Here is a 13668-nt window from a genome sequence, read left to right as displayed (position 1 = left end):
GAGTTGGTCCTAGCCAGGTGTGGTGGCGCTCAACTGTAATCCCAGCACTCGGGAGGCTGAGGCAGGAGGATCTCTGTGAGTTCGAGACCAGCTTAGGCTACATAGTGAGTTCCAGGTCAGTCTCAACTACATAGTGAGACCCTGTCTCAAAAAACCATAAAAACAAAACAAAACAAAACAAAAAAATGAGTTGGGTCCTTTGAAAGATTAAATAAAATTGTCTTTGTTGCCTAGAACTGCCTTTGCTATTCTAGGTTTCTTCTTGTTCCAAATAAATTTTTGGATTGTTTTCTCAAGATCTGTGAAGTATGCTGTTGGAATTTTCATTGGGATTGCAATGAATCTATACAGCAGTTTCGGAAGTGTGGCCATTTTCACTATATTGGTTTTTCCACCCAGGACCATTTTCTGATATCTTCTTCTATCTCTTTTTTTCAGAGTGCTGTAGGTTTCAGAGTAGAGACATTTGATTTCTTTCATTAGGTTCATAGGTGTTTCATGTTTTGGATGCTATTGTGAAAGTTGTTTCTCCAGTTCCTCTCTCAGTTGAGTCTGTTGTTTGTGTACAGGGAGGCTACTGATTTTTGTGTGTTGACCTTGTATCCAGCTACTCAACTGAATTTGGTTATGAAGTCTAGAAGACTTTTGGTTTAGTTCTTGGGGTCTTCTACAGGGAGTATCGATCATGTCATCTACAAATTGGCAAATTCTTAGCCAACCTTATCAAAAAAAGGAAAGAAAAGACTCAAATCCATGCAATTATGAATGAAAAGGGCAAAATCACAACAGACCCTGCAGAAACCCAGGTCATCAACACTTACATTGAGAACTGATATTCTAGTAAGATGGAAAACACAGAAGAAATGGACAGATTCTTCAATATATATGAGTTACCAAAATTGAATCAAGAAGATATAAAAATTCTAAATAAACATTATCAGTCAATAAAATAAAAGATGTAATTAAAAACAAAGAAAAGCCAAGGCCCTGATGGAGTCACAGCTGAGTTCTACAAGAAATTTAGTGAAGATTTAATGCCACTACTCTTCAAACTCTTTGATGAGATTGAAAGGAAAGCAATACTCCGACATTCATTCCTGGAAGCAAGCATTACCCTGATACCAAACCCAGAGAAGGATCCAATCAAAAAAGAGAACTACAGGCCAATCTCCCTAAGGAACACAGATACAAAAATCCTCAATAAGTTACTGGCAAACAATACAGGAAATCATAAAGAAAGTTATATACTACGATCAAGTAGGATTCATCCCAGGGATTCAGGGATGGTTCAATGTATGCAAAACAATAAATGTAATACACTATATTAACAGAGACAAGGACAAAAATGGTATGATCCTCTCAATAGATGCAGAAAAAGCATTTGACAAGGGCCAACAGCCACTCATAATTAAAAAAAAAAAACTACAGAAAATTGGTATAGATGGTCTTTATCAATCTGATAAAAGCCATCTATGAAAACCCAAAAGCCAATAACATACTTATTGGTCAAAAACTGAAAGCTTTCACTCTAAAACCAGGAACAAGACAAGAATGTCCACTGTCGCCACTCTTATTCAATGTAGTTCTGGAAATTTAATTAGACAAGACAAAGAAATAAAAGGAATAAGGATAGGAAAGGAAGAAGTTAAATTATCATTATTTACAGATGCCATGATATTCTACATAGAAGAGAGATGCAAATTAAAACAATGCTGAGATTCTACCTCACCCCAGAAAGAATGGCTATTATCAAGAAATCAACCAATAGCAAATACTGGAGGGAGCAAGGGGAAAAGGAACCCTTTCCCACTGGTTGGTGGGGATGTAGACTGGTGCAACCATTGTGGATATCAGTGTGCAGATTCCTCAAAAAAACTAAAACTAGAGGTTCCATTTGGCCCAGCTATTCCCCTTCTTGGTATCTTCTGGAATGAAGTAAGAGAATCACACCATAGTTTATAGAAGCACAGTTTGTAATAGCTAAATCTTAGAAACAGCCCAAATGCCTATCAGTGAATGAACGGATGGAGAAGATGTGTTTTTTTATTAAATACAAGGGAGTACTACTCTGCCATAAAGAAGGATAAGCTTGTGACATTTCTAGCTAAATGAATGTACCGTGAGACCATACTCTTAGGTGAAATAAATTGGACACAAATGTTTAAATACAGCATTGTTTCTCTGATGTGATAAACTGAAAGTGGAAATAGGGACTACAATGCATAACACGTATTGGGAATTGGGAAGAAAATGTTCAAATGAGAAGGGGAATGAGGGAGGAGGGAGAACAGAAAGAAAGGACAAAAAAATAGAAACAAAAACTGAAAACAAAACTTTTGTAAATAAGGAGGGGAAGAAGGGTAGAAGGGGGAATGGGAAAAAAGAAGAAAGATATATCATGTACAGGTACAAATTCCCTATGATGAATGTTATCATTATGTATATCCAAAATGTACTAATAAAGGTTTTGCTTTAAAAAAGAAATTAAAACGTTAATATCAGAAACAAAATAATTAACATAACAGACTAGGAAGTAGATAATGGGTCTATTAAAGTTGAAAACAGACCAATAAAAGTGTCTTAATTGAGAAAAACAAGAAAAAGGTATGAAAATCAAAACAGTATTTCTGAGATCTGAAAGAACTTTTATACTAACAGAAGGAAAACATGTTATAGAGGAAACAAACAAAAAATAGGACAGAAGAAATACTGCAAGAGAGAATGGTGGGGAACGGATGAAAGACTTTACTACATAGACTGATATTTCTGTGCAATGCTGGGGGACATAATAAAAAGTACATATTTGATCTCTGTTCCCAGTTGCTGACACTGAACTCCTCCCCTTTATAATTTCCTGAACAATGGGGTTGCTGGGTATATACAGTATTCTAGTATTTGGTCTTTTGTCCCAGAACCTAGCACAGGACTCCTAATCCCTTGGAATCTCCTGGGGGATAAGAGTATCTTTTGTTCCAATGAGGATATGTGGTTGGCTTCTAGACGGGGGCTGGTCACCAGAGAGACCAAGTCATCTTTAGAAGCTTGGAACTTTTAGCCTCATCTCTGATCCTCAAGGAAGAGAAGAGAAACTAGAGATTGAGTTAACAATCTAACACGCATATAGAATGAAGCTGCCATAAAAATCCATCAAACTCCAAGATTCAGAGTTCTGGTTTGGTGAAGACATCCATGTGCCAGAAGGGTGACAAAAATCAACTGCAAGGGGCAGACAAAAACTCCTGTGTTTAGGACCCTCCCAGACCTCCCTCAAAGCATCTCCCCATCTGACTGTTCATCTGCATCCTTTATCATATCCCTTATTAATAAATAAATTGATGCATTCTCTGAGTCTGTGAGCCAGGCCACAAATGATAGAGCTCAAGGTGGGATTTGTGGGAACCTCTGATTTCTACCCAGTTGGTCAGAAGTATAGGCGATAACCTGGATTAGGTGACTGGTACCTAAAGTGAGGACAGTCTTGTGGACTAATTTTGACCCTGGGAGGTGTGTTGTCTCTCTCCAGGGAGAGAGAGTCAGAACTCAACTATAGAACACCAACCAGCTGGAGCCAGATAGTCACTTGGTGAGGAAAAATCCCACACATTTGATCACAGAAGTGTTCTGCACTAAGAGTAGAGTAGGTAAAAACAGTTCGTGTTTTTCTCTTAAATTCTCTGAAACTGCCAAGCAGAATAAGCACAAAGAAAACCAGAATCCTACTTAACATGTCACAACAGTATAAATTGTATGACTTCGCACAAGAAACAATGGAATGACCATTTTAAAAGTAAAAAAAAAAAATTCAACCTGAAGTTTTATATCCAAAAGATACCCTTCAAAAATTAAGATGGAATAAAAGGATTTTCAGACCGACAAAGCTCAGAGAATTAATCTCTAACAGATATGCATTACTAGAACTACAGAGTTCTTCTGACTGGAGAGAAATGATACCAGAAAGAAAAGAGCTCTAAAAAAGATAAAATTTAAATACATTCGCAAACAGAAAATAATTATTGTTTAGTTTTTTTTTAGTATATAAACATATGTGTATGTGTCTCACATAGAAATCTATTGTCTTTTTAGACCATAAGAATACTCAATTGAGCCAGGCTTGGTGGTACACACCTGTAATCCCAGCACTCGGGAGGTTGAGGCAGGAGGATCGCTGTGAGTTCGAGACTAGCCTGGGCTACACAGTGAGTTTCAGGTCAGTCTCAACTACATAGTGAGGCCCTGTCTCAAAAAACAAAAACAAAACAAAATAAAACACTCAATTATAGGGTTTATGATTTGTATAGAAATTATGTATAAGATGCCAAGATCTCAATGGATAAGAGAGGCTAAATGGAAACACTCTACTATAAAACAGGATAATATGAAACTCAGTCACACATGAACACAAAGAATCAACAACTGGGATCTCATCTTATTAAAAAGCTTCTGCAATGCAAAAGAAACCACCAACCAACAGAGTGAAGAGTCAATCCATAATGTGGGAAAACATTTTTACCAGCTGTTCCTCAGAAAAAGGTTTACTATCTAGAATATATAAAAAATTAAAAAAAAAAATCAGACCTCCCAAATTTAAAGACCCAATCCAAAAATTGGGCATCTAAAATGAACAGACATTCCTCAGACAAAAAAGTAGAAACAGAAAATACACATATGAAAAAATCTTAAATATCACTGGTCATTCCAGAGATGCAAATCAAAACAATGTTAAGATTCCACCTCACCCTGGAAAGAATGGCTGCTATCAAGAAATCAATCAATAACAAATGCTGGCGGGGTTGTGGGGAAAAAGGAACCCTTCACTGTTGTTGGGAGTGTAGACTGGTGCAATCACTGTGGAAATCAGTATGGGGATACCTCAGAAAACTAGGATCAGAGGTCCCATTTCACCCAGCTATTCCCCTGCTGGGTATCTTCCCAAAAGAATTAAGAGTCATACCACAGTGATATATGTGCACCCATGTTCATAGCACCATAGTTTGTAATAGCTAAAACTTGGAAACAGACCAATTGCCCATCAACTGGAGAGTAAAGAATATATATTTTGTTTTGTTTGTTTAAAAAATGGAGTACTACTCAGCCATAAAGAATGAAAACCTAGAAACATTTATAGCTAAATGAATACACATTGAGGCCATACTCTTTTTTAAAAAATTTAATTTATTGGTACATTCTAGGTAGACAGTACAGCTACATTCATTACTGGGATCTTGTACCTTTACGTGACAGGTTTTGGTTCTCATTTTTTCCCCTTGTCCCCACCCTCCCTTCACTCTCCCCTCCCCGCCTTCAAACAGAGGCCATACTCTTAAGTGAAATAAATAGGACATACATGTGTAAATACTAAATAGTTTCTCTGGTGTAACTCAAAGTATAAATAAGGATCAAAATGTATAATAGATAATGTGAAATAGAAAAAAAAGGTCCAAAGGGGAATGGGAAAAGTTGGAGGGGTAGGGGAAAGGAAAGAAGGGAAAGGAATATGAGAAAAGGAAAAAACAGAAACAAAGTCTTTGTAAATAAGGGGGGGGTAAAGGGAGGACAGGGGAAAGGGGAAAAAAATAAAAACCAAGGCACAAATTCCCAATAATGAATGTCATGATATTATATACCTAAAATGTACCAATAAACTTAATAAAAGAGAAACAAAATAAAGAACTGAAAAAGAGTAGACTGACCCAAGAAAGGAAAGAACAAGGAACAAACAAGATGCTAAGAAACAAGTACTAAGATAGTGGGATTACTACCAAATATATCTATGATTATGTAATTATGAATTATTCAACATTCCAATTAAAAGCAGAAATTGTCAGAATGCATAAAAAGCAAAATTCAACTATTATATATTTACAGTGTGTTTTTTTTTAAACAGCATATAAACATAGAGTAGAAAAAGATGGAAATATACATTAAAGTTGACTCTAAGGCAAAGAGTCATATAGATAAAGACACACATTTCATGACAAAAGAATCAATCCTTAAGAAGACATTACATATTTAAAGGCATGTGAAACTCATTCATAGAGCTTCACAGTACATACATAAATTAAGAGGCATATGAGAGAAATAAATGATCCCACAATCATCACTGGCAATTTTAACATTCTCCTCTCAGAACCTGATAAACCAACAACCATTCAATAAAGAACATATGCGCTAAAAAGCCATCAACCAATTGGACTTAAATGACATTTATAGAACACTATATACAACAACTGTGGAGCACACACCCCTTTTAAGGGCATATGAAATATTCACAAGGACAGACCATCTGCTGGGCCATAAAACAAACCTCAACAAATTGCAAGATTGAAATCATATAGCAAATCTCTGATCAGATAGTATTAGTAATCAGCAGCAATAAGATATCTGTATAAAATCTTCAAATATGTTGGTTAACATACTTTTAATAACCTATAAGTCAAAGAATAAAAGACAAAGTACAAAAATATTTGTACATGAATGATAATGAAAACAACATATCAAAATTTGTGGGATGCAGCTAAAGTAGTCCTTAGAGGGAAATTTTATAAGTATAAGTGCTTCTCTTATAAAAGATTGTATTAAATCAACACAATAGTCTTTGCTCTGAAGAAGCTAAAGAAAGGTTACTCTGTTCTTCATAAGCTCAAGAAAGGAAATCATAAAAGTGGAAATAAATATTAAATGAAATGGAAATGTATAAAAATAGAAAAAAATAAAAAGTTATCTGAAAAGTTGGTGCTATTCATAAGCCTCTAGCAACACTGATAAACTAAAAAATGAAAAGACACACAGTATCACTAAAAGGAATGAATGAAAGGTCATCACCACAGAGCCTGCTGCCACTCAGTCACTGTGGTGACATTAAGTCAGATGTGGTGGCCCATGCCTGTAACCCTAGCCTGCAGAGGATGGCAAGTTAGAACCTAGGCAGGGCCACTTAGCAAATTAGTGAGACCCTACATTAAAATAAAAAATAAAAAAGAGCTGAGGATGTATGTAGTTAACTGTGAAGGCCCTTAATTCAATTCCCAGTACTTCCAAAAAGGAAAACAAAAAGAAAAAGAAAAAATAATTAAATCCATTTAAATATGGCAACATAAGATGAAATGAACAATTTTTTGAAATATAAAACCTAACCAAAAGAAATACAATAAAAAGCAAACTAAAGAGTCCTCTGTCTAGTTTAAAAATAAATTAATCACTAAGAACACTTCAGACCTAGATAGCTTTATCAAGAAATTCTACTAAAATGTAAGAAAGAAGTAACACCAATCCTCTCAAACTTTTTCTAAAAACTTAAGGGAACCCCTCCAGACTCATTTCATGAGATCAGCAAAAGCTTGTACCAAAACCCAACAAATACACTCACTGTGAGAGAATGACAGAGCAATGTCCCTCATGAATATAGATGCAAAAACACTTAACAATATATTAGCAAAGCAAATTCAGCAATATAAAAAGAGGACAATACATCATGGTTATTTATCCCACGAATACAAGGTTGGTATAACATTAAAAATTAAATGAAATACTTCACAATATCAACAGAATAAAGAAAGAAAAATAGTATCATGTCCATAAATGTAGAAGTATTAAATGTAATACTTGAAATACTATATATATTGTTGAAACAACTCTGGGCAAACTAGAAGCAAAAAGAAGCTTCCTCATTCTGATTCAGAGCATTTATGAAAAACCTAAGCTAGAATCATTCTTTTAATAATGAAACATTAAAATCTTTTTGTATAAGATCAAGAAGTAGTCATGGGTAAAATTCATTCCCACCATATCTATTAAGAAAACAGTACAATGTGCCAGAAAAAAGAAAATAAAAGCCATAGAGTTGCCTGTGAAGTTGCCATTATTCACAGATTAAATGATTACATCAATGAAAACTTAAAGCTCTCTAAATCTCATCAATGAATTTGGAAAAGTTGCAAGACATAAGGCCAATATAAGAAAAAGAATTATTTATTTCTATATACCAGCAACAAATAATTGGAAAATAAATTTTCCGTAAAATCAAACAAATATCTAGGAATATGCTCAACAAAAGACCATAGAACTTACAGACTAACCATAAAAGGGGGTGAGGGGTTGAGGCATAAAGGAGAAAGAACTCTGCAATATTCTGTCTTTTCTTTAAATCGAAAAGTCATTTTACAATAAAGAAGACACTTTAGGGTACAAATGAATATGGAGCTATGGAGCTATACAGCAGTCGCTATCGCGAAACTACTGCTTACTGAATATGACAATGGAATCAAGAGACTTAGGGCTGGAGGTATAGCTCAGTGGTAGTGCACTTGCTTAGAATACATGAGGCCATGGGTTTGACCCCCAGCACCACCAAAAAAAAAAGAATAAAAGAAATAGAATATATTTTAATGGAAATATGCTGATATGCTAATGTACTTATGGAGGCAATGTCATGTCTTGTAATTTACTTTCAAATAGTTCAAAAATTTTTACATATACTTTTTATACATAATATAAAACACACATACATGTATCATATACAAATATTATACACATACCCATGCATATATCTACATATACATAAATACCACCAGATCCAGATATTTAGGTCCCTTATATAAAAGCTTGTAAAATTTGCAAATAATTTATGTACATCCTAAGTCATCTATAGATTATGCATAGTGCCTAACACAATGAAAGTGCTATATATAAACAGTTGTTATATACTGTGTTATTTAATGAATAATGATAGAGGGAAAAAAGCCTGTACATCTTCAGTACAAATACATTTTTCCAATTATTTTGTTTGTTTTTTGAGATAGGGTCTCACTCTGTAGGTTCAGACAAACCTTAAACTTACTATATAGCCTAGGCTGGCCTCAAACTTACAGCAATTCTCCTGCCTCAGCCTCCCAAGTGCTGGAATTACAGGCTTGGACCACCACACCCAGCCATTTTTTCAAATATTTTTAACCTGTAGTAGGTCAACTCTAGAGATGTAGAACTCATAAAGATAACGAGCCAACTACACACACACACACACACACACACACACACATACACACAAATATACATAAAATGTTCACAGCTTAATGACAGACTACAACCATGTACATGTATAGCACCATATGAATAAATCCATTAGTATTTAGGACTTAAAGCAAATTTGGCAATTATAGGATAGTTGTGTTCATTACATTATTCTTTCAACTTGTGAGGATCTGAAAATTATCAAAATTTAAAGTAGGAAAATATAAACATATTCCTTCCATTAAAAACTCACTATTTCAGAAATATGACAAAAGCCTATTGTAGCAAAAGTTTACCTCCTTTCTTCTAGAGGAAGTACACAATAATAGAACATTTCATTTTTTACTGCAAAAATGTCTCCCTTAAATTCTCTGGCCTAATATTTCAGGGACTGGATACATTAAGACTTTCATAATGAACAACTTTTTGAACGAATGCCATTGCTCACAACCAGAATTGAAGTTTAAATGGCTACTTAGAAAAATGACACACTGTAAGTAGGTCAGAGGAAGGTGATTTTTCTTAGTATTATTTCTTTTCCTTTCCAAAATGGAAACTGTTCCTCCCTTGGCAATTCAATTACCTAATATATCCTGTCACTATAAAAATGGAAAACAAATTAATGTGATATAGTGAATCAAAAAAAGAATCAAACACAAAAAAATCACATCACTAGCCAGATACCTTTACTGGCAAGTTCTTTAAGGGTTAAAAAGTGTAGAGTTAGAATAAGGGTCAGGATGACTCTGATTTACAAATCAGACTCAAAGAGAGCAAATAAAACAGAATATAGCAAACTACTCTCACTTATAAATATCGGCGTCTAGCAAAAGCCCAACACATGATAATCCAGGAATAAATAAATCCAATCCACCAATACTTTCTACTTTGTCTTAAACCTGAACATAAAAATCTAAAAGTGCCAGAGACTGCAAATAATTCATAGGTAAGTTTTTTCACATACAAGGAATCTAAATATATTAAAGTTAATGGAATGGATCAAAGTTTGTTAATAGAAACAAAATGAATACACAGAAATCTAATGCATTCTATGTATTAACAATAAACAAGCCAGGGATTTAGCTCAGTGGTGCCACACCTGCCTTGCAAGCCTAAGGTCCTGAGTTTGATCTCTGGTACCGGAAACAAACAAACAAAAAAAATAAACAGAAAATAAGTATTTAATAACATACCACTTGTAATGCTATCAAAAATATGAAGTACTTGAGAAAAGATATTTCTAGGAAAACTATAAGGAAGATTTTAAAGATCTAAATAAATGGAGAGAAAACTATGATTTACTGCAACCCCAAGTAAAAGCCCAACAGGCTTTTCTTTTATGAAAATTGACAAACTAATTATCAATTAATATAGAAATCAGACCAAGAATAGTGAATACATAAATTAAAAGAGAAAAATAAGATGTGGGGCCATGCAGTACCCGGTGTTAATAATTTCCATGAAGCTACAAAATTAATACAATGGTATTAGACAGGAAGACAGAGACAAGTAGTCCAATTCTACTTAAGAAAAGCTACTTAACATAGGCAAGAAACAAGTAAGAGCAAGATAATATAAAAGTGTAATGTATACTTAATAAGCCCAAGAAAATCAATGAAAAAACCAGTAGAATAGTAAGAGTAAATGTACTCTCTCGGTCCCTATGCAGCATGATAGGAAAGCACTCATCTCAATTTGAAGGGCCAAGAAAGACTTTCTAGAAGAATGAAGCTATACTGAAATCAGAAAGAGTGAGCCAAGTGCAAAAGGGAAGGGTGATTATTCTATGCAGGAGGGAACATGAACAAAGGCTCAGAGGTAAGTGAAACTGGGCCCAACAGGAATAATGCAAACAGCTGGAGGACAGAATTCAGGAGAGCAATCAGCCACTAGAAGCGGTAAATAAGAGCAGACACAAAAGAGGCTGCACCCATGGTTAAGTTAAGTTATTTGGAAAGGCCACCTTTAAAGGACATTAGGTCCAGGTGGAGAAGAGGAACAGAGGAGGGAAGCCTAGAGCAGGCAGGTGGGATAAGGGCTGGGTGGCATGCACAGGGGTAACAAGGTAAGAAAAGGCAAGTGCATAGGGAGCACAGATTGTGGAGAGTGCCTGTCACCTGGTGTTTCCAGACAACATATGTCAGGGTGGAAGAGAACCACGGAAGTCCCCCAAGACTTTTCCTATATTGAGGCTGACACATTGCTTTAGACAAGAAGGTCTGGGCTGAGACAATGGCAATGACAATGACAGTATCAGTTTTGGACATGCTGAATGAGGGCCTACAGAAGGTCTCCATTGTCCTTGTAATCAGGAAATAAAATCAATAAAATCTCACCTATTTTTATCAAATGATGTCCTAGCCAGGCGCGACTGCAAGATAGCTGTTATCTAGAACAGAACCATTTTAAAATATAGATGTTAGGTATTTATAAATAAAATATTAATACAAGTTAATTCACAACTCAAATTAACTCAAGTTAACTCAAGCCATTGGAAACACTCACCATGGCAGTTTGGTCACCGAGTTTGTCAAGGCAAGACGCTCTGTGAAGCTATGATATCATAAAACACATGATTAGTTTTTCTCTCAAACAATACCAAGTATTTTTTTAGAAAAAATGAAAAATATAAGTTATTCTGCCACTTGAAATAGTCAAGACTTCTTCGGACATACCTACGACTTCTTCCTAACATAGAGCTTTCAAATTCTACATATTCAAGTAAATCTGCTAAATATTTAGAAAAGGGATTTATGGTTTGATAACATGAAATGATGAAATCTTTAAAAAAAAACAAAACATTTCTGCCTCAGATTGCTTTGAGTCCCCCTTCTGGTGAGTGCTCAGTCACTGGCTTACCTGAAGCAATGTCTCCACCACGTCTTCCACCTTCCCTGAAACATCCAGGTCAAAGACATACTCCATTTTGCCCTAACAAAAAGAAGATGTCAAAAAACAGGAGAAGCAGCACATCCACTCTGCTGCTTTGGGATCTTGTGAATAGTACCTATGATTATACATGTTTCTTCTAGTGCCCCCTAGAATAAGCATGCTAGAGAACAAACCTACAGGATTCACTACTAGTTTATTTATTCACTGCCTTCCACTAACTTTGGGCTTAGTATTCTCTTGTTCTAATTCCTTGAGGTGCAAAGTTAGGATTTTTACTTTGGGATCTTTCTATGATATACAGATCTATTTTGGGGACAAGGGGTTGAGAAAGGATTCCCCTATGTCATTTAGGATGGCCTCAACTCACAGCAATCCTCCTGCCCCAACTTCCAGATTGGTGGGATTACCACCATTCACCACCACACCCAGCTCACATTTATCTTTTTAAACTTCCAACTTATTACAGTTTTACTCTCATTAATCATTATAGTTTTGTTTTCATTTGTCTTAAGATATTTTATAATTTCTCTTTTGCTTTCTTTGACTTGCTGGCTGTTTAAGAATATGTTCCTTGCCACATGAGACTTTTCCAGTTTTCTGCGACTCTTTTAGTTTCATTTCACTGTGGCTAGAAAAGACGCATGACATAATTTCAATCTTCTTAAATTTGTTAAGACCTGTTTTGTGACCTAACATGTGATCTGTCCTGAGACTGTCCCATGAGATGGAAAAGAATGTGTATTCTGCTGCTGTTGAGTGGAAAGCTCTGCGTATGCTTATCAGCCCCATCTGGTCTACGCTGTTGTTCCAGGCTCCTGTTCCCTTACCGATACTCTACCTAGATGTCTGCCCATTGTTGAAAATCTGCTAATGTTGTGTCCTTCAGTCATGTCAATGTTCATATGAGCGTATTTAGGTGCTCTGAGGTTCGGTAAATATATATTATAACGGTTCCTTCTTCAAACTGACATATTAGCCTTTTTCAGACTCAAACTGAATCTTACACCACTGGGTCTCCTGGGTCTCTACAATCACGAGTCAAGTCCTTGTAATAATCGCAATCTTAATCTCTCTCTCTCTCTCTTTCTGTCACACACACACACACACACACACACTTACTGGCTGTTTCTCTAGAGAACCCTACTACATATGTTTATAATCGTGCAGCTTGCACTTCAGGTGGATCTTGAGAGAGTCTATAAGACAGTCAGTCCCTCAGGGAGTGATTCTCAATTTAGGGGGAGAGTTCACTGTCCAAGGGCAGAGGTGGTGCTACAATAAGAGAGCAGTATACAAGAGATATTTAGCAGGTGAAAGAGACTGAAAGGAAGGAGAGCCCCTCACAGTGAATAACTATCCTGCCCTAAATATCAACAGCACCTCCTGAGAATAATTAAATCTCAGTATTTGTATTTTCTGAGTAGTTGGTAAAAGCAGGTGTTCCCTGTTTGTAAATACCAATACATACGTAGTATGTCCAAGAAACTTCAGGCTGACCTGCAACAGAAACCGATTCAGCCTGTGGTACTGTGTCTACCTAGAGAGGGCAGCTTTTCCTGATTCACAGATGTCACTATAAAGTGCATTAACCCTGTCCCGAAATTCTGTAAAAACTCTCAGTAGGAGTTTTCTCTTTACCATAAGTAGAAGCAGAAGCATAAACAATTAAAGCACAGAAGAGTTAAATGAAGTATTATGCTTACTTGAAAAGCCCTGGGAAACCAAATTATATTCAAGTCCACTCATAGTTCCAACCCAAGTATTTAAAAA

General features: G+C 35.6%; 1 protein-coding gene across 1 annotated transcript in view; it reads right to left on the bottom strand.

The window, feature by feature from the left end:
• Positions 1-13668, bottom strand: part of Nsmaf (neutral sphingomyelinase activation associated factor) — a 66061-nt gene that overhangs the window by 24434 nt on the left and 27959 nt on the right. The window contains exons 9-11 of the mRNA XM_033759089.1: positions 11866-11937; positions 11512-11559; positions 11343-11395 (exon numbers count right to left, since the gene is read on the bottom strand). Coding sequence (XP_033614980.1) covers positions 11343-11395; positions 11512-11559; positions 11866-11937 — 173 coding nt within the window. The remainder of the gene's footprint in view (positions 1-11342; positions 11396-11511; positions 11560-11865; positions 11938-13668) is intronic.

The sequence above is a fragment of the Fukomys damarensis genome, unplaced genomic scaffold (genome assembly GCF_012274545.1).
Source record: "Fukomys damarensis isolate Sample0158 unplaced genomic scaffold, DMR_v1.0_HiC HiC_scaffold_5, whole genome shotgun sequence".
NCBI classification, from domain to species: Eukaryota; Metazoa; Chordata; class Mammalia; order Rodentia; family Bathyergidae; genus Fukomys; species Fukomys damarensis.
This window is presented reverse-complemented; position numbering and strand designations above follow the sequence as displayed.